General features: G+C 48.2%; 1 protein-coding gene across 3 annotated transcripts in view; it reads right to left on the bottom strand.

Annotated features, from left to right (window-relative positions):
- Positions 1-1,282: 1,282 nt before the first annotated feature.
- The window catches only part of TSHZ1 (teashirt zinc finger homeobox 1), an 82,412-nt gene continuing 61,978 nt past the window's right edge, over positions 1,283-21,716 (bottom strand). For all 3 annotated transcript variants that reach the window (XM_017866122.1, XM_017866121.1, XM_017866123.1), the window contains exon 2: positions 1,283-5,816. In XM_017866122.1, the coding sequence (XP_017721611.1) occupies positions 2,623-5,721 (3,099 nt within the window). In that variant the 5' untranslated portion in view covers positions 5,722-5,816 and the 3' untranslated portion in view covers positions 1,283-2,622. The remainder of the gene's footprint in view (positions 5,817-21,716) is intronic.

The raw sequence follows: 21,716 nt of genomic DNA, 5'->3' as shown, positions 1-21,716 counted from the left end.
CCAGCCGCTTTAAAATGACTCAGTGCTTAGCTGCACACTGGGCCAGCGACCCCCTTCTGGGGAGCACTCACCTCCCTTTGTACCACTTCACCTGCTGCTGCTAACACTTTTGCTATAAGGGTGAAATCACATAATCACATGTTTGCGGGTTTGTGGTAAAATAAACATAACTTCAAAGGATTATTATGCAAAGCCCCCACACCACTGCCATAAGCCTAATTGTTATTCTTCTCTGTCACCCCTTGAGCCCAAAGTACATAATCACCCAGTAATTGAACTGAAATGTCTAAATGGCTGAGGCTCCTAAAGGACATAGCTATTTACCAATGAAAAAAGTCGGAAAAATTTAGCAAACCTCCCTGGCGCGCTGCTGCATTGGTACAAAAGCCTATGTAAATATGACCCACCTGGACCTACTCCTCCTCCTCAAATCATTAATGGAAACAGAACAATCCTCGCTGTCACGGGGCAATGTGAGAGAAATAATTAAAATATCACAATTGCTTAGCTGCTTCTGAACAGAGAGGTATAAGCTCTAACCTTTCTCAGGATATAATTTTATGAAAATGTAAGCAAAAGGCAGAAAAGTAAATTTTCCTGGTCGTGTCATTTAGTGCTTCTGGGGCTGGGGGGAGAGGCCAGGGGGCCTCAATGTCAATGCTTCCCTCAATGCAGACTGGGCAGTGAGTTTGGGCTTTCAGGGATGGGGGTCACCCTGGAGGACGGGCGTTTTCATGGCAAGCGTCCTGGCACTCTCAGTAGAGCCCGCCGTGCTCTAATCTGCAGAAAGAAGCCTCGTTTCAAACACTGAATACAACAGCAGCCAGTTTTCTTTTAAAAGTGTAGATTTTAAAAGCTCAGAAATCAGGTTTTCCTCTTTGGAGCAACACAGAACTAATTCCTGGGTCCTTGGGGTCTTTGCTGGTGGCGTAGGCCCTACCCCTCTACTCCCATCATTAAATCTCTGGATAGACACACAGGTTAATTACACATATTTTTAAATTCTGCAAAGGATTCTCCGAAGGATGCATCTCAGCCCACCTAAGTACAAAACAGCCATCACTCAATGGCTAAACTTGGCAATCCTTGGCACCCAGTGGAGTTAAAAATTTTAATTATCATTTTTTAAAGCGCAATACTTATCATTTGAATGAAACATGTCAGCACACAAATCATGAAATGATGATTCTGAATAGAATTTTTGTTGGTTGATTGCATAAGCAATACCTCTTGTTGCTGAAATAACATCTCAAAGGCAAAATAATGACGACATGACAATCCGTGTAAATCAAGAACTGCATGTGGGTTTATTTTACATCTGAGAAAACAGTGGATTTAATTGTGTGAACCAAAATGTACTGTACAATATTAATGATAGAACATCAAAATGTATAATTAATAGTGCATTGCTTGCTTTGTTTTTATGTATTTATTTTTGTCTGACAGTCCCTCTGAGTACATGCATCTGGAGAGATGCAGGTGCCAGTAAAAGTCCTCTATTTAAATCAAGCTGCAGGAACTAAATTTTATTCAAAAATTGTGGTTTTACATTATATACACAGAAATTTAATATAAAATGACAATATAAAAAGTTAAAAGAGAAAGCATACAGCCAGAAGGTACAAAGAAAGTTGAAGAGATTAAAATGGTACGATATGTAACATACAGGAGTTTTTAAGCTGATGCTGGCAATTTACAAGGAAAGGACTCCAACGTTTGCCCCATTTTTTTCTCATTTACCAATGCAGCACGCTATAGAAAGGTCAGCTTGTACCAAAGCTTACATTTGTAAATAACTATAAACCGCAATATTTTACAGGAAAAAAAGAAATAGCATTTTACACATTTTAAATAATAGCTTGCATACTTTTTTTTGTTTTTTTTTTTTTGTTTGTTTGTTTGTTTGTTTGTTTTGCCGAAAGTGGCATTTTTCAGTATCCAGAGGGTTTGGGCATAGTGGCGAGTGGGTATCTGTTGTTGTTTTTTGTTTTAGACATGTAGAGGTGTGGCTTCCAAACCCCGTGAGTCCTAGACAGCTTTCTATCTTCCCACAGCTGCATGCATGTTTCCTCACAAACCAGTTCTGCATATAAAAGCTCATTTTTTAATTATTAAATAAGTTTTGTGTCTGACACAGCTTTTGATCTGAATGAAATGCCTTTAAGCCTTTTTTTTCTTTTCTTTCTTTTTTTCAAGTGAAAGGCACAGAAATGCAATTACGGTCCTCAAAGGGTTAAATTTGACACTACCAGGTTCTATGACCTTTATTGTCATGGCAACTTCGTCATTTTAGGATGTCTTTTTATCATTGTTATTTGTGTCTTTCTTTACTGCTAAATAATGTCTCTGAGTAGTGTGCCCCACTGTTTCCTACAAAAGATAGCTTAACATCAAGAACAGATGTTGAAAATAAAGGTCAGACTTTGACTCACGGAAAAAGAAAAATAACATGCACAGATCGGACAGAGAGCATATAAATATACAAAATATGTGTAAGAAAACCAAGGTCCAGAGAGGCGGGCCAGCAACAAAGGAAAGACTGATTTTAGAGGCTCAGGCCAGGCCTAGTGCAGCTCGACGACGTTTAGTGCAATGTTCCACGGTCTCTTGCATACCTGGGCGCTACTGCTTCTCCAACTCAGTCACATAGATCAGGTGGTCCTCGGGGGACTTGCCATGAGTCTTGCTAAGGTGCAGTTTGACTGCGTGCTTGCTCGCAAAAGTCCGGTTGCAGAGCTTACATTGGAATGTGGAGCCCAAGTCTTCCTCGGTGGCCCCCAGCGGGCCCAGAGGTTTGTTGGCGAGGACTTTTGAAACATTCTGCTGTTCTTGAATCTGATTGAGTGGCAGCTTGGATAGATCCTTCAGGCTGAAGCCCAAGTGCGTCTCCAAATGACTTATGTATGTAGACGCAGTTCTGAACTGAGAGGCACAATCGTTGCAAAAGAAAACAGGATGCCCTGTGTCCAGGTTCTTTAGGAATTTCGTTCCCCCTGTCCTCCTCAACTGGTACTTCACATTGGCCAGCCAGTGGCTGATGGTGGTCATGGAGAGGCCGGTAAACTTCGAGATGTGCACCCTCTCCTGCGGGCCCAGGTCCGACATGATGTACTTGCCCTCTGTGGTCTCCCGCAAGCTCGAGGCGAACTGGGCCTGCAGGATGAGCAGGTGCTGCGGGTTCCAATTGGACTGCCGGCCCTTCCTCTTGTGGACCGGTGACAACTCGTCCAGTGCCTCCTCAAAGCTGCTGCCATCAGCATCAGACTTCTCCGAAACCGTGGAGGGCGTGGAGGACTTGGGCGTCAGGCGGCCTGTGAGATTTTTCACCATGTCAGAGATGTCCATGAGCGCACTCTCCCGCAGAGGTGACGCCACCGGATCAGCCATGCCAGACACCAGCGGCTTGTTCTTGGACTTGGTTAAGTCAATGGGCTGGTCGCTGTTTTCGTAGTAGTAGCGGTCAAGGGCGTCGGCCTGCTTCACGGGGGCGGCGGGGCGCACCGGCCTGTCCAGCATGCTGTTGCTGATCTTGTAGAGCATCGCCAGCGGGTCCAGCGAGGCGCCCACGGGCTTGGACACCTTGCCCAGGTGGGTGTTCATGATGGACTGCAAAGCGCTCAGTGGGTTGATGAAGGAAGGCTCTGGTGAGTGGTCCGTGATGATCCCCAGGTTGTTACAGCCGTTGGTGACCTTTGCTTTGAGAGGCTCTGTGCCGTTTGGGGTGTGAACGTCCAGCGGTCCCTCCTTTTTGGCCTTCCCGGTCTCAGCCTCAGGGCCCTTCTTCTGTTGTTTGCCACTGACTTCCTCCGTTTTAGGGAAATCTTTATTCTCTTTTGCTACGGGGGATGCAGCCTTGGCGGGGGAGCTCTTCTCCTTCTCAGGGGGCCTCTCCTCCTTCTTGATGCTGACCTTGCCCGTGACCTTCTCCACCAGCTCCTCCATGGCAGACACATTGCTCTTGTGCGGTGGGGGCGTGAGGCTCCCCGGGGAGTGCAGGAGGGCGTTGTGCTCGGTGGAAGACAGCGACTTCACGCTGCCAGCATAGGACGGCTGCACCTGCACACTCTGCACGGCCGCCGGGAGTGGTTTCACGGTGCCCGGCAGCTGGTAGGCCGCGTGGATGCTGGGGTAACCACCCCACGAGGGCGCGCCATTCTGGGCTTTGCTAATGGCCGTGGAGACGGTATTCTCCAGGGACTTGAGAATGTCCAGCCCTCCCTTGGGGCTGTCGTCCAGGTCCTCCTCACGCAGGTAGGGGTACAGGGTGCTGGGCTCAAATTTCTCCGAGCTGTCCTCACTCTCCTCCTTGATCTTCTCCGCATCACCAGCCACGGGCAGCTTCTCCTTCTCCAGCTCTTTCTTGTCTTCCGAAGCTGTGGACCCTGCGGGAGACTCCGGCTGCTTTTTGATGCTGGAGGCCGGCAGCCGCGTGTGGGTGGTGGGCGGCAAGGGGATGGACTGGATCTTCTCTTCCACCACAGGGTCCAGCACCAGCTGCTTGCCCTTCTTTGAGGCTGAGGTGGTCACTTTCAGGAAGTGCCCGGTGACCATCATGTGGGCGGTGAGCTGCTGCAGGGTGTCGTGGGAGCTGCCACACTCCATGCACTTGAGGATCTGCGCCTTGCGGGCCTCGAACTGCCAGGTGTAGCTGGCACCGTTCTGGTAGCCGTAGCGGTTATTGGGCGTGACGTATGGGTTCGCCGCTTTCTGATCCTTTGCTGACTCACTCAGGGCCACCTCTGCGGCCATTCCTGCTGGCTCAGGGGAGCAGGGGGGCGCCAGGTCCTGCAGCGCCCGCTTTTTGGTGGAGGGGACCAGTTTGGTGATGGCTGGCACTGGCTCCTTCAGAGGCACTTTCTGGTAATGCTTGGTTTTGATCATGTGGACGCTGAGGTCCTGCAAGGACTCGAAGGAGTGTCCACAGTACATGCACTTCAGCACCTTCTGGGCGTCCTCCTTCCCCTCCATCTCCATCAGGGAGCGCTTCCTGGGCTTGGACCACCGCTTGGTCTTCTCGGAGTCCTTGTCCCTGTTGTCGTCGCGGTAGTGGCCTGTCTCGTTCATGTGCACCGTCAGTTCCACCAGCGTGTCGTACGCGGCGCTGCAGTCTTTGCACCGGAACTTGCTGGCGCCGGTGAAGACGGAGCCGTAGAGCTTGTTGTTCTGGCGGTAGAGCTGCACGGTGCTGAACAGGCTGGGCTCGGGGAGCAGCCCATACGAGGACGTCTGCTGCAGCGTCTTGGCCAGTGCGGCCTGGTGCCAGTCGTACCCGGAGCTGCTGCTGGTACTGGTGGTACTGCTGTGGCTGGTGCTGGAGCTGCAGCTGGTGCTGGGCGTGCTCGCCGTGGGGCCGGCGGTGCTGGCGGGGCAGACGGGGGGCGTGGGGGTAGGGGCGGAGCTCTCCTTCTGGCTGGCATCGTTGGTGCTGGTGGTGGAACCCGACTTCTTTAAATCCAGAGCTAAGCTGGACCAGCAGGACTCAGAGAACAAGTTTGCATACACAGCTTTGATCTGTGCCAGGCTGTCCTGGGGGTACGAGACGCTGTCGGGACACTGCGGATCCTCCTTCTCTTCTCGAGAGGAAGAGCCTTTGAAATGGGCCAGCTGGTCGCTGCTCTCACTGAAGGGCGACCCGTAGCCAGCGTCCTGGTTAGTCGCAGAGCTGACTGGGGAGTTCTGGTAGCTCTGCGCCTCTTTGATCTCTGTCTCTTCATTGCACATGTACTCGCTTTCCTGAATGTCCAAAGACAGCCCGTCATCCTCCACGTGCTCTTCATCTATTTCTGCTGCCTTCAATTCTTCCTCAGGAACATAAGCTAGGAGAGAAAAGTAAAACCCAGTTAGAAGAAGTAAATCATCTTCAAGGACACAGCCTCCCCAGCAGTTAGATGATCTTTTTTTTTTTTTTTTTGAGACAGAGTCTCGCTCTGTCACCCAGGCTGGAGTGCAGTGGCCGGATATCAGCTCACTGCAAGCTCCGCCTCCCGGGTTTACGCCATTCTCCTGCCTCAGCCTCCCGAGTAGCTGGGACTACAGGCGCCCGCCAGGTCGCCCGGCTAGTTTTTTGTATTTTTTAGTAGAGACGGGGTTTCACCGTGTTAGCCAGGATGGTCTCGATCTTCTGGCCTCGTGATCCGCCCGTCTCGGCCTCCCAAAGTGCTGGGATTACAGGCTTGAGCCACCGCGCCCGGCTAGATGATCTTTAAAAAGATATTTGTCAGCCTAGCTCCCCAGACACAAGGCTACCCCAAGTTTACATATCTACCCCTTTGTAGGAGTTAGGTTTCAAAAGGTGCTCTCCCCTCCTGAGTGTGTCTTTAGCAAAGGGGACTGAACTGGAGGATGGTATCCTGTGCTCGTCCCAAAGATGTCAGTTTGACCCTTGCAGCCTGGTGGGAAGGGCAGGAACTTGGGACTCCAGCTACCATCCGCCAAGTACCCCTCCTATCGGCTGTTCCCTCCTAAGTACCCTCATAACTTCCACATGGAAAATACTTGTAAACACCCATCGGGCACGACCTGGTTATCAATTTTTAGAGCAGGATATTCACAGACAGTACTATATCGCTCCCATAAATAAAAACACTCCTCAATGGCAAGCAATGAAAACACTCTGGTAAGCAAGAACCCAACATGGCACTGCCAATCCCTGCCTGGGCAGAGTAAAGCGCCACCCTCATGGGGCTGCCAGATGGCAAAAGCCATGGTTGTTCACCAAGGCCCAGAGCAGCCTCATTGACTGCAGCCAAAAGCTGGAAGGCACCAAAATGTCCACTGATGGTTGGAGGGATGAACGCGGTGTAGCGTTTAGTCTGTGCAGCAGCCTCCAGGCACCTGTGGCCGGGGGCAGAGGCACACAGAGCAGGGGGCCAGCAGTGACGGGCTCCCCAAACTGAGCAGATCCAAGTCAAGCGAAACATTTCCTTTGCATTAGTGGCTATGAAACTCCCTTTCACAAAGACGGGTTGATGAAAGCTGTGAGGCACTTTCCTGTAGTGGATCCTGACAGAAGGGCCTCCCGCACACAGTGGGAGGGGCCTGGGGCCAAGGCCAGCGCATGCTCAGGCCTCCCAACGTCGTAAACCTGGGCCTTCTGCTTCCTTCAGAAGGCAGAACATCGCTCAGGCTTGGAAAGGGAGTTCTGACACGCACCGCAGCGTGGATGCACCTCCAGGGCACAGCGCTCAGTGAAGGGAGCCAGTCACAAGAGGACACGTACCGCACGGCTCGCCTCACGTGAGGGCCCTAGAACTGTCACATTCATAGAAAAAGAAAGCAGAATGGTGGTGGGTGCCAGGAGAAGGAGAGGATAGGGACAGAGTTTCCATCTGGGAAGATGAGAAAGTTCCGGAGATGGAGGGTGGTGATGGCTGCACAACAATATGAACATTCTTAATGCCATGAAGCTGTGCACTTAAAATGGTTAAAATGGTCACTTATATGTTATAAATATTTTATCACAATAAAAGCTGTTTAATTACAAAAGCCCAACAGTCCACGCTCCATCCGCCGACTACAGGTCCACGACCGCACAGCAGAGCGACCTCATGGGCTGAAGGCAGCGTTTCCCAGAGGGGCCTCCGGGATACGGCAGTTGTCCCAAGGATGAGGCTGGAGGGCACAGAAACCGAGATGCCACCTGGACTTGTGACTGCAGGACATGTCAAATCCTTCACTGCACAACCCACCTTCACTTACTTTTCCCATCTTGAGGGAACAACTCGCTGGACTAGAGTTCCATCAACAACTTGGGATATTCGGGGTTCAGATATTTTGCAGAAAGTCCCTAGTAAAATGCATTGATCTGACCTAAGAGAGGTGTCTCATTAAATATCATCATTCATGATCACATCATCACAGCCAGGGCCCAAGGGAACACGACAACGAGGACACACATTTTCAGGGAGGACTGCTGGGAGGGATAGAAAACATCTTGGCTGCCCAAAGGGAGGATGCCAGGGGCAGCGGGGAGCAGTGTGAGAGCCTCAACACTTGCAACTGCAGGGCTTCCGATTCTAGTGGCAGCCACCACTCACAGGCACACGCACAATCGCCCGTGTACACACAAGCACATGCACACACACGCACAGTGAGAGACGACTGAATCGGTCATGTGGAGAGTCTCTTCTAGCTCAGGCCGTCCTGAGTGCTTGCACGCACTGCTCTTTCTGCACATAGCCTCAACTCCACCTCTAGTGAGAGCGTAAGACAATCTGCGCACCTGTGTTCACATGTTTCACAGCAGTGTGCGGAACGGCAGCAAATCGAGGAATCACGATTCTGTTCACACTGTGCTGTGATTGTGGAAAATAACCAATCACGTAAAACCTCAGGCCTCAACTATAGGCATCAACATCTGGGGAATGTTCTAGATGATTCTATGACTCCCCTGTAAACACTCATAAAATTAAAAGATAATTGCTAAGTTCAGGCACACTGTCATTCGCCCCTAATTCTTAAAGGTTTAGGATGGCCCAGTTCTGAGGGTTCACTACTGGGACCTGGGAACCCCACTTTAAGAACCACTGGTCAGACTCGTCACCTTTGAACCAGCCTGGCCTGGGTCATGTTGGCTTGGGCCACAAGGTGCAGCTCCTCTGTGTACTCGGAGGGTGACTCTGAAGGCTGCAGGGTGTGCTGGGCAGGGCAACGCCCGGGAGAGGCAGAAGGCCCAGGTTTATGATGTTGGCAGGCCTGAGCATGCGCTGGCCTTGGCCCCAGGCCCCTCCCACTGTGTGCGGGAGGCCCTTCTATCAGGATCCACTATAGGAAAGTGCCTCACAGCTTTCATCAACCCATCTTTGTGAAAGGGAGTTTCATGGCCACTAATGCAAAGGAAACGTTTCGCTTGAATTGGATCTGCTCAGTTTGGGGAGCCCGTCACTGCTGGCCCCTGCTCTGTGTGCCTCTGTCCCTGGCCACAGGTGCCTGGAGGCTGCTGCACAGACTAAACGAGCCCTCCCACGGCCCACCCCACAGCAGGCAGCCAACCTGTGTGTGCTAATAAGTGACTTTGTGTTCATTGGCTTGGGTTACCATATCCACATACGGTAGACTGGCTGGCTTGACCAACAGAACTTCCTTTCTCCCAGTCCTGGAGGCTGGAAGTCCCAGGTTAAGATCTGGCAGGGTTTGCTTTCTGGTGAGGCCTCTCCCTGGCTTAAGGATGGCAGCTCTCTCCCTGAATGGCTCTTCCTTCCAGCAGGTGGAAACAGAGAGCTCTTCCACTTCCTCTAAGGTCACCTCTGTTGGACAAGGGCCCTGTGACCCCATTTAACGTTAATTACTTCCTAAAGGCCCCTTCTCCAAATACAGCCCCAATGGGAGTCAGGGCTTCCACATACGAATGAAGGGGACATAATTCCGTCCACGGCAGGCTTCTGTCTCAACTCTGAAAACACAGAAATGGGAAGTTTGCTCTCATGCCTCTAGGGTGTGTTCAACACTGACCAGTCCTCGTCCTCTTGCTCGGAGCGGGCGCCCACAAAGGATGAGGGTCAGGAGTCAGGGCTGCGTCTCAGGACGTGGCCCGGCATCTCAGGACATGGCCTGGCATCTCAGGACCGCATGGCGATGGCCTCCTCCCGGACCATCCTGCACCCTCACGCTCCCAGCAGGTGCAAGCGTCATCCAGACCAGGCTCCACTCGGCCGTCCTCCAGGACAGTCCATTCTGCACCCGGGAAGTTCCTAGGCTGAGCTACAATGTATCTCATTGCCAATCTGTGTCAGAACAGATTGGACCTCACAGATCCACAGAACGAGGAGGCCCTCCTAAGAGGTCATCTTCCCAGCACACCGTTTCCTTGCGCAGATGTCCACGGCCCTGTGTGGGCTCCAGGGGGTGCGGACATGGAAGGAGGGGGTCCATAAAGTCCCTGCCCTAGGGACAGGGACTCATGTCCCAGGGAAGAAGCAAAGCAGGGTGATCAGGCAGCCTGTGGCCGGGTAGGGGAGGGACACTTGGAAGGGAGGGAGCTCCAGTGTGGACCAGGGTGAAGGCCGGGCCCCCACAGGTTCAGGCTCTCCCTGCCCGTGCCCAGCATGCCCACCTTCCAGGTGCCATCTGGAGGCAGCTTCTCACTCCCCACCCGGTTGCACCCGTGAGCAGCATGTGGCCCTGTCCATCTCCGGACCCTCGGTGCCCGCTTCCCCCTCCCTGTTCTGAACTGCCGCATCCCCAGGTCGGCCTGCTGCTCTTGCCTATTCTTACCGCAGCCTCTCTCTGGCCAATCTCACCTTCTCCACAACCCCAGTGCCCACCAGAGCCATGGGCACCCCTGCACACCTGCCAGACACAGTCGCATCAGGGAGGATGCCCGTCCTGCTGCCCCCATGGTGCTTTCAGGGCCTGGCCCCACGTTGGGCCCATGGAAGGAGCCCCACTGTTCTAACACAGATCTAAGGTGACACGGGTACTCCACATCACACCTATGCTGTGTGCAAACAATGACACCCCACCGCCCGCTCCAGCACTGTCCTCCTCATAACAACAGCTCACTTTCTCCTCCTTCTGAACCTCCAGATTCAGATGTTACCAAATAACCCTAAACGAGAATATCTGAGCCAGAAAAGCAGCGTGATCCTCAAAGCCTCCTGGTCCTCGGGCCCCACATCCAAACTGGCCCTGCACTGATGACCAGGTGTGGCCAGAGCCTTCCAAGTGTCCCCCAACTGATGTCCCTCCACTCCTGGTCTGTGACATTCTCCCTTCCAGCAGACGCTGTGCTCCCAACAACCCTGAGTTCAAGCCTTTGTTGAAGCTGTGTGTCCCAGGCAGGGCATGTGGACCCTCACTGCTGCCCCGTCTGTGCCCAGCCCTCCATGCCCAGCCCGTTCTATCTGGTCCCAGGCAGCCCTTCTTCCACAGGGGAGTGCCCAGTCTGGATGTCAGCTCTGCCTGGTGTGAGCTACTGGGCCCTCCCTCATCCCTCCAGGGAGGCTCATAGGTCATCTCCTTATGCCACCCTCTCAACCCCCTCACAAAATTCACCACTCCTGGAAGAATCTGGAGCTGTTACCTGTTTGTCCTCTTCATCAAGCTGTGAACTCTTCCACTCAACTAACACAGCACAGGCTCCCGCGCCTCTGGGTTGAGTATTTGCATCCCATTGCCTCATTTAATTCTCACAACCCTTTAAGCTAAGTATCACTGAAACACCTATTCCACAGGAAAGAAAACAGAGTCTCAGAGAAGTTGACTGACTTCCCCGAAGTAACACAGGAAACAAACGATGGAAACATGATTTGAAAGCGAGTCACTGATTCCCAGCCCTGTCTTTCTCCTTTGCCAAGTTATTTTCTTTTGTCTCATTAACATCTAAATGCCAGAGAAGATATGGAGTAAATGTTTTTAAATGAATGAATGACCAAAAGTAATTCTATATTAAGTATTTAGAACAGCAACAGCCATTATGTGCCAGACACAATGTTGTGTGTATGAGAGAATCTCAAAGAAAAAGAGTAAAGGGGGAGAAATGTTAAAACATTGATATCCTCTAGCCCAGTCATTTTATTTTTTTGAAGTTAGTCTAAGAAGTTAATATGAAATGCAGAAAAAGCTTCATGCCCAAAGATGTCCCTTATACAAGATGTCCTCTTATACACATAAAACTTGCCACGGTCTAAATCTTCAACAATAAGGAGTGGTTACACGAACTAGTATTTATTCCCAGGATGCAGTATCCTTCAAACATGAGAAAGTATGTTTTAATAACATGGAGAAAGTAATTAAATGAAAAAAGCAGAAGACAAAATTATATACACAGTACAAAGAAAAAATCCTTTTCAAGAATGTTACAGTGTTTTCTATCTAGATAATAAATACATGGGTTATTTATCATTGAATGAAGTGGTTCCTGATAAATATCGTATTTTCGAAATCTTCAATGTTTTCAGTTCAGCCAACATGGACTAGCCATTGAACACCATTGCTGGAATGAAGTCGCTAGAAGCAAACTTTCACGGAACATCTACCAGCCGCAGCCACAGCCACCAGTCAGATCCTGGGAATTAGGGAGCATGGAGAATGGCATGGCCCAGCCTGGGACAGGAATGTTGGGAAAGGCTGTATTAATTGTTACTGTGTTTTAATGTTAAAAATGAAAGGGGGTTTGGGACGATCGGGGATGCAGATGGTGTCTGGGTTGAGAACATGAGTGGGCTCCTGCTCCACACTGCCAGAGAGGCTGTCCTGGTTTGCTCTGCCTCAGTTCCCCCAAGTTCCTGACCACAGTGGCCGCCTCCCACCTTCCTCCTGCTTCAGCTCCTCAATGCCACAGCCACTGCAGGGCGTTCTCCATCCAGCCTTCCCATGGTAGGGGCTGCAGAGTCTGACAAGCAGGAGGACCGGCGGCCCAGAGCCTTTCCCACAGTGGCTCACCACACACAGCCGCTAGGCCTTAGCTGATGCGGTTTCCTCACTGCTGTCCTTGCCCTCCGAACCTTCTGGCATTTATACTTTCATCATATACTCTTCCAGTTTATTTAATCCTGATGATCTTCTATCTTTCAGCTATTTTACTATGCTACTATGTTCTTTTTGCTCATCCTACCTATTTTTTTAACTAGCTAACCTTCTCCCCTCTAACTTACAAGAGATGTGAGGAAGCACAAACCTTCAAGACAGCTGGGAGGACGGCCTACCCTCTACCCTGCATCACTGGGCACCATTTCTCACTGGCCCGAACCTGCCCTCCGGACCCCAAGCAGCTCTTCTGTCCCCGTTGGATAAAGCACATCCCCACCATTCTCCCACCGCCCCAGTCCAGGGGCCCTGAGGCTGAAGTGCTGGTCAGGGTGGCCTCTCGTCTGAAGCTCTTGTGACCATGGAAGGGAACAGCCTTTGGGACAGCTACAGACATTAGTGGGTGCAAGGGACTCCACGGTCCCGCAGATGGAGGTGGGCAGGAGGATGCCCCATGAAAGACTCCATATTAAATCTGTGACTGGACTGCCAGCCTCACCTCACCCTCTTCCTCCATCATTGCAAGACCCTTCGAGGACTGGCTTAGTTCCAAGGACTCAATAATAATAAAAATCATAATAGTAACTGGAGCCACAGTACCACCTCCGGACAACCACTCCAGCACCCAGCACTGGAGGACCCGTACTTCTGATCTCCCCCATCACAGCTGAGTGGCCAAGGGTCCTCCCAAGGCTCAACCAGGCAGCAGCAGGCCAGGCTCCAAGCAGCCTCTGCCTCCCTCCACACCCAGTCTGTTCAACACAGTGCACTGAGCCTCCCAGTTCTTCTGCCCCCACAGGCCCCCAACAAGGTCCCGTACCCTTCCAAAACTGGGGAGCAGGCAGAGAGCACCACATCCCAGGGCCAGAACCCCTCAGAAGGACTGAAAATCAACAGAGTTTCATTTTAAGAGTTTAGGACCCAGGGAGAAGACGACGGCTGGGTGTCACAGGACAAAGCCTGAGAAGGGAGAAATTCCAACCCAGAACCCAGGGTGCCTGCAAACAAGAGCAACCCAACACCCTGGCTTCCGTATTAGGCAAAGAAGGAGTGCTTGGAGTTTGCTAAGTCTGTATCTGGGAGGAATGTGCCAACCACATTGGGAAGCCAGCCCCTCCCCCAACCCCCAGGGCTATACCTGTCACACAGCAAGGTCTACTAATCCACCCTGGATGTGTGCACAGGTGATCCAAAGGGGTGCTCCCCAGGAGCCTGGGCCTGAAAAGACAGAGTGAACTGGGGTGGGACTGACACCCCAGTGGTTCGCCTTTATGGGGCTTACACTAGCGTGGCCATTGCTGTGGTTTCTTTAGTAGAACAGATCCCCCCACCCACCCCATTAGCACGGCAGAAGAAGAGAGATGGAAGGTACGGACGGATTTGATGTCTAGAGAGCATGGCAGGAGCCCAGGCTCAGACACGTACACATAGTGTGACCCGATACACTCACTCACTCCTTGGGACCTCGGTCTCCCCACTGGTACAATCATTGTCCCCACTGGAACAATGTCTTTTGGGGTTACAGGAAGTATTTATGGCAATGACAGAATCATCACCATCAGTATGTGGCCCAACTGTGTGCTTGTCAGCTGCTGTGGTCTGAATGTTTGTACCCCCGCCCTCGAATTCCTCTGTTGAAATCTAACCCCCCACGGTAATGGCAGAAGGAGGTAGGGCCTGTAGGAGGTCACCGGGAAAGAGCCCTCAAGAACAGCATGAATGCCCTTATTTTTGAAAAGGCTCCAGAGAGCTGCCTTGCCCCTTCTACCACCTGAGGACACAGTGAGAGGACAGCATCTATGCATAGGAGGCAGGCCCTCACCAGCTCCCGGATCTGCTGCTGCCTTGACCTCCCACCTCCCAGGCCCAGAACTGTGAGTCATACATGTCTGTTGCTCACAGTCCACACACAGACACACAGTCCACAGTGCTCTGCTACAACGGCCCGAAGGAACTAGGACGCCTGCTCCTCCTCTTCCTCACACCCTGTAGACTCACAGGATGAATCAGAAAACGTCCTGCACGCAGACGTGCCATCGTCCTATGGCTGTGGGAACCTGCTTAACTTCATGCCACTCAAATACATGGGAACAATAGGAACAAAATAACGATAAGCCCATCCCAGCCCAAGCCCATCCCTTCAGTTAAGACTGAAGCTGAGCCAGCATCAGTCTTAACTGTTGCTTAGATGGTGCTCTGACAGTCAGATGTGAAATCCGGGCCACGGATCAGCTGGGCCCTTCTTGTTCTTCTTTTCCCTGTGCCTGCCTTTCAGAGGCTTTGCTGATGATTAGAGCATCTGCCAAAGAACAGAGGAAGGAAGGGAGAGGTGGGGAAACCCACGCCAGGCAGAAATGCTGTTCCTTGTGAAGAGCTCTTTGGAGGCCTGACGGAGGAGGTGGTGGACACAAACGATAGCCATAAGGTCAGGAAACTCTGTCTACCCAAGTTCTCTCTTCCTCATTAGCACATGTAAGTGAGAGCTGACTGTGAAAGAGGAATGATTTTCAAAAGTGACAAACCCAAACGCAGGTCTTCAGTCCCTGCTTGGTGACTGCCTTACAGTAAATACCAAATTTCACTATTGTATTGCCACCTGGTGAAACTATATAATCTTACCAAATTACATGTTTGTCTCAATCAAACTATTTTTCAGACTGGCAAACGTGATATCCATGAACAGATGGCCATTATATCAAAATACATTTACTCCAAGGGGCCAATTCACAAAAGGGGCCTCCCCACACCTAAGTGATGAATGTACAGCTTCGATTCACTGTCGAATCTTACGAAACACACTGTATTCCAAATTTATAATTGATCACTCATAAAGTAATGCCACCTTCATTATGGAGAGAGCAGGTGGTTTTGATGAAAGTTAGAATACACTGGGAAACAAAAAATGCAGAGAGAGCAGATACAGGCAGAGCCCAGTCCTTCCTCCTCAGGAAAGAAGGTAAAAATACAATATATGCACTAATTTACTAACATTGTTCTGATTTCTTGCAGGAAGACTGACACCCTGCCAAGCAAAGCTGAAAGGCCACTTTTGCTCTGACATGCTAGAAACAAAAAATTTTCTATTACTTTGGCAAATTTTAGTTGCCTGATACCAATTATTAATGTACTGGTTTACTTAAGCATTTGATGTATAAGAGAACTACTTTATTTACTTAAAACCCAATAGAGATGGGTGCAAAATCTCAGAAATCACCACTAAAGAACTTATTCATGTACAATGAAAAATAAATAGAAATATAATTTAAATACATATATTTATTATTATGGTTATTACATATACATAAGAAACCAGTAAATGTTAAAAAAAGAAATAGAAACAAATTTTTAGAATTTCAGAGTCTGCACATAAAATGACCTAAAAGGCTTTCCCAATTTCTGATTTTAATTAGGATCCACAGGTAACTGTTTTAAAACAAACATAATTTCTTCTTTCTCTCACTGCCCATTGATTCAATTTCAGTTAGTGGGGGGAAATAAGAAAACTAATTTAAGACTCTCTTGCTGTTCCCAATAAGCCACTTTAGGTGTTAATCTTTTGTCTAGAGTTTGTCAACAATGGACTTAATAAGTAGCACAAATCAGAGCTTAAACTGTAATTTAAAAGATGAAAAACTTTGATTTTCAGTGGTGTCAGGAAGAAAAAGAGGACATTATATGAGAATCTTAAATAATTAAAAGAAGTTAAAATAAAGTGGGAAGAGCAAAAAGCAAGTGACACTTTGACGCACCTGAGAGAGCACATGGCTGTTTCCTGACTACTGGAGTGCACGTTCACACGTGGTGGAAATGCTCTCTTGTTCCAGAAACCAAGCTAGGCATCCCCAAGCTGTGCATACCCAAAGACCTGCACTCAAAACAGCAGCCCATTTCAGTTTTTACCCCCACGTCTGGGGGAAGAGAAATCCCGCCCTGAGACAGTCTGATGACCCTGGGTCTACAAACCCAATATGAGCAAACACCAGCTTCCAACTTGGTATTATCTGACCCCCTGAAACTAAAACAGGACTTTCAGCAGCCAGGGTAGGGCTCGCCCTGATGAGAAACATTTAGAAATCCAGAGAGGAGACTTGTGCATGGCACACCCCGTCAAATGGCTGAAGTGAGTGTAAAGTAACATAACTCAGATTAAGTACCAGCTCATTCTCTGACTACATGCTGCCAGCCATCACTGAGAACTACTAACAAACGTCGCCAAATCTACTGCTGCCTGATAACGCAGTTACCTTCACAGCACTGCACACTGTACTCCTGCAACACTTTAACACAAAGTTTACTCCTAAAAGGTGAACTTCTACAGGCCTTCCCAAGGGTCTCAAGAGGATGGGAGGGAGAGATCAAGCAGTGAAGGCTCTTCCACAGTCTCCAAAACCCACAAAGGGCTTATGTCTCAGAATATGCCTCCATTTTAAAAGCCAGGAGCTTATTCCCATCAACACACAGGATACAGAAAAGAAACAGGAATGCCAATCCCCAGGCCATCGCGGTGTGGATGTAGGCAAGTGGCAAGGATGTGTACCAGGCACCTGTGCTGCTACTGATGGGAGACTAGCACTAACATCCAGCACAGAGTTAGGAGAACTTTTATCTTTAAAAGTGGCTACAGACAGAAATTATTTACCAGTGTGATGAATCACGAGCTAACATATCCTGCATAATTGTTTCTATACTTGACTGGAAACCAAATACAGGGTAACATAACACCTGCCTTTATTTAAATCCCTTTAGTAACAATATTCGGTGTCTGATTCAAAAGTCGTATCAACACTATCATGACAGAAAATAAAATTCTTTATCTTAATAATTAGGTTTATTTTTACTATTATCAGTGAATTCTCATAATTGCTTTACAAGATGCCTTTTTAAAGGCATCATTACTCTGGCAGCGAGAAAGACAGACAGACAAAGATAGAGAGAGACATAACAACTTACAAGTTTAGCTAATTATTTGTGACAATGCTTTGTTTTCATTATAAGCTACAATTTTCTAAAAATCTTTTGTTTTCACTATAAGCTACAGTTTTCTAACAATCTTTAGTTCTTATGGGTACAAATGTACTGGAATATATTAAGATATTTGTAGAAATGCTTATTTCTAGCAATGAACCTATCAGAATATCCTTTACCAGGGGAATGAATAAAATCTTTTAGCCTAAAAGATTTTTATGAGAGAGGCTACTGAATCACAGAAAATAAAGTCACCACCTCTGCATTTTCTCCACTACACCCTCACTGCTGGCGTCACCAGCCCCCCGCCATCACCTCACCCCACCGCACGGAAATCGGAATGAGCAGGCTTCAAAATGGTAACTGCAGCATAAAATTCTTCTTTTACAATTACTTACAGAGATAAATGACATTTTCCCCATCAAATAAAACAAAGACTCCAGATCATCATTTTGCTATTTCTTTTGTGTCAAAACAGCTTTGCCATCACTCCCCCACCCTTCCTGAGCCTAGTACGATGGTGCAGAATGTGACAGTGTGAGCATGTACAGTGTGTCCTGCCATCGGGGGAACACTCACAGCACCCTACAGACTGCAAGGAACCGTGTGAACCAGCACGCACCAGCAGCCCAGGAGGAGGCGCCGCCAGCCTTCACATGCATGCATGTGTGGGTGGGTGTGGGTTTGCAAGAGTGCACACGTGTGTGTGCACATAGGTGTGAGTGTGTGCAGGTGTGTATGTGCATGGGTGTGAATAAAAAATTTAAAATTATATAGGCCCTACCATTCCCAAAATGGAAATGGGACAACTGGTTCTTATGGTTAGACTTCATTTTTTAATTAAATCTTGTTAAAATTTTTTGTCGTAAAATGTGCCTTCTGGATGCCAATGTGTCCCTGAAGATATGCTGTCACCCTGAGCAACATGAAATTATGTGTGTTCTAATGCGAGTGGACATAAGGCAATGTATACGGTCCCTGTTAGAGCCTCATATAACACCAACAATGTGTGACCTGACGGTTTACAATGTAAACACACACACACCATCTGAAAAACATTCTCATCTCAAATTGTAATTATATGAGGCACAAACATCGTATCTTTAGCAAATTAGATAAAAATTATGTTTCTCAATTTGTAGCCCAACATTGTTTAAAACATCTTTCTTTCTTTAAAGAAAACAAGACTCACTCTAGTCAACAGTCATTTTTAAGGATGGGTGAGAAGTGACAGCTGTATTTGCTTTTTAATGGCTAAATGTGGTAAAGTTGCAAATTCCCTCGCGTCTTAATAACACTGGCTCTGAGCAATTAGGTTTCTATTCTCCCCGAACTTGCATCTTAATCTGTACCCCAATTATGCACAAAATAAAGGTGTTTTCTTAAACCATCCTGTTTTATGTTCCACAAGAGGTGAACACTCCCAGAATGCCGCCTCACTGTGATCGCTGCTCTGTGGATAGATGAGCCAGTGTGGGTGCTTTGCTAAAGAGCTGAAGCAACAATGGAAGAAAGGCTTCCCCGAACATGCCCCGCTTTCTAAAAGTCAGCTTCAAATCTATCCTGAAAAATCTAGCAGACACCCCAAATACCCACACACACTATGGAACATCCGTGGACCCCATCTCTTCCTCCTCGGTGGCAAAACACCCTGATGAAAAGCAGAAGGTGTGTTCCTTTCATAAAAGGCGCTCAGCTTTCACACTGTTCCCACATTGGGATGTTTGGAGTCACTGGGATATTAGTATTAATATGACAGGCCAGCTGACTAGGTGTTTCCATTTCTAACTCATCTGGATAGTAAACAACACAGTCTTCGTAGGAGAAAGGTAGCAATACTGGAAAATACAATGTACAAATGCAGCATTTTAGGATGAAAATATGTTGAACAAGCCACATTAACATACTTGGATTGACAACGACGTTATGGGGCACATATTCCCCTTGAGAGATGACCTGATATTCTCTCTAGAAGGAGAGTACAAGTACAGGGATACAGTGACAAGGAATTGAGTTCCAATTTAAATTCTTTTTAAATAGCACTAGCAAGCCAAGTGAAATGGCTCTTCTTCACATTAACAACTTAAAGAACTAGAGTGACTCTCTAGGCAAAGAGAAGGCCACTCTGAAAGAGGATTATTTCTAATTACAAAGAAATGAAGAAAACGCCAGTTCTCCGTCCTCCCTTTAAGTTTTAGAGAGTCCTAAGAGATCTAGTAGAATCGCCCTGTGGTTTTGCCCAGCTGAAGATGAGCCTGGCAGGCAGCCCATTAGAGGGGTGCACACAGATCCCTGGCCCCTCCTCTCCTCTTTCCCTCTCATCCTCCCTTAGAATGAAAAGAGCACGTTATTAGCAAAGGTCTGCAAAGGAGACCAGGGCGCCTTGCGTGCCCGCACAGTTCTGCAGGATTCTCATCTCTGAGACCTGCGCACTCTTCCTCTTCTATCTGAGAAACTATACATCCAAGCATTCTCATTAGGGCTCCCATCACCAAAGGGAGTGGAGATGAATCAGTCTATGCCCCCTCCTCTCTCTGCTCTGTCGAGATGATTTCATTGAAATGTTCATTTTCATCCCTGCTGGCAACATTCGAATGGAAGTATTTAACCTGTTTCCATTACTTATACAAATTACCATTATGGGGTAGGACAGATGTTAGAATCACGCCACATAACTGACTTCCATACATTCTTTACAGGAAGTGAGAGGAGAAGGAAGGCAGCTAGATCATATTATCCAGGCTCAATCATGTTCTCTCTGTTACCAGATTCATTAACTTCGCACATCAGCATTTCACTTTCTTTCTTCGTGGAAATTCCCAGGCTAGTTGGACTCATTTAATTTGGAGAGAGAAACCTTCCTTCGTCAGTGATAATGTTTTGATCAGGTGCGTTAAGGGGGTGGGGAGGGGACCAGGAAGTGGGAAGGGGGGAGGGGCAAGAAAAAAGAAGAGGGGGAAGAGGAAACAACCTTGTCGAAAATGCTACCTTCCTAACATGAATGATAAAAGAGAAGTCAGTTAGAGATGCAGGGACTCAAAGATGGCTGTCACTTCAGATAGGCACGGGCACAACTCACCTAGACAGGTGACACTTTGGTGGAGCAAAATCCTGCTGCATTATTGAGCACACCAGGGATAGGGCTCAGGAAGACGCAGGCCCAGGGTGCCTGGGGCACCTAATAGAGAAGTGAATTCTGCAGGTGAGTGGATTTCACTCTTCATTTGCATCCTTGAGTGAAGCGAGAGATAAAGTTTCCCAGCTAAAAAGATGGAAGAAGGTGCTTCAGTCTTAGTCTGGGTTCAAGCCTCAAGCATTCTTCACAGTATTCCTCCCTGATCTATCCAAAGGAGAGGCTGGAGGGATGCCCACATAACGAGGGGATGTGCAGGGCCCTTGCGCGAGTCATTACTTGCATTTTCAAAAATTTACTATAAACAATTCCTAGTCTAAGGACATTTTCTCCGATTTCTTCTGATCGGCTGCCTGTGAGGTCCCTGAGTCCACGCTGCAACCACGTCTCTAGACACGGACTACAAGTGGGATTCCTGGAGAATGCACAAGGTTTGGGTAACATAATTTCTAAAATAAATGATGCATTCATGGAGCATAAGAAACAAAACAAATTCTATCTCTTTTGTTTCTGCAGGAAAGTCTCTTACTGAGATCAGCTGAAGCAAGCACAGGTCCTCAACTCCCAACTTTTAACTTCATTTCCATGGTTCTCTCTTTCCCTTCAGCCTCCTTTGGTTCTGCCCATGAAAATGCTTGGAGAACAAGATTGAGTATGTTTCACTTAATGAAAACAGAAGGGGAAAGAAAAGATTCAGAAAAAAAGAAAACACACTAATAAAGTCTAAACTACACCATGGGAGTGGGCTAAAAAGTGGAAGTTGTTAAAGTCAAGTCAGAGTAGGAAAAAAGGATGTTTGATGCTAACAGTTCCTAAATACTCACGACAGTAGCCTGAAAGAAGACAGTATACACATACAAATATATTCTCTGTAGAAAGCCCACTCCGATCATCAGAAGCCATTTTTTTTCAGTGACAATATTGAAATCTAATCTCAAATAGGAAGAAAACATGTTCTCGGATAATGATCCACCTGGATAGAGAAGGATATTTTTCTAGCACACTTGTAATTTATTTGGGAGGACTATATTTGAGAGAAAAAATTTATTTGTTCTTGAATAAACATTTCATACCCACAGAATATCTGCTCAACCAGCATTATGCTTTGCATTAAAATGTTGTTGAATAGGAACAGGTTAATATCTGCTGAACC

Source organism: Rhinopithecus bieti, unplaced genomic scaffold, assembly GCF_001698545.2.
Source record: "Rhinopithecus bieti isolate Rb0 unplaced genomic scaffold, ASM169854v2 scaffold_84002, whole genome shotgun sequence".
Lineage (NCBI taxonomy): Eukaryota > Metazoa > Chordata > Mammalia > Primates > Cercopithecidae > Rhinopithecus > Rhinopithecus bieti.
This window is presented reverse-complemented; position numbering and strand designations above follow the sequence as displayed.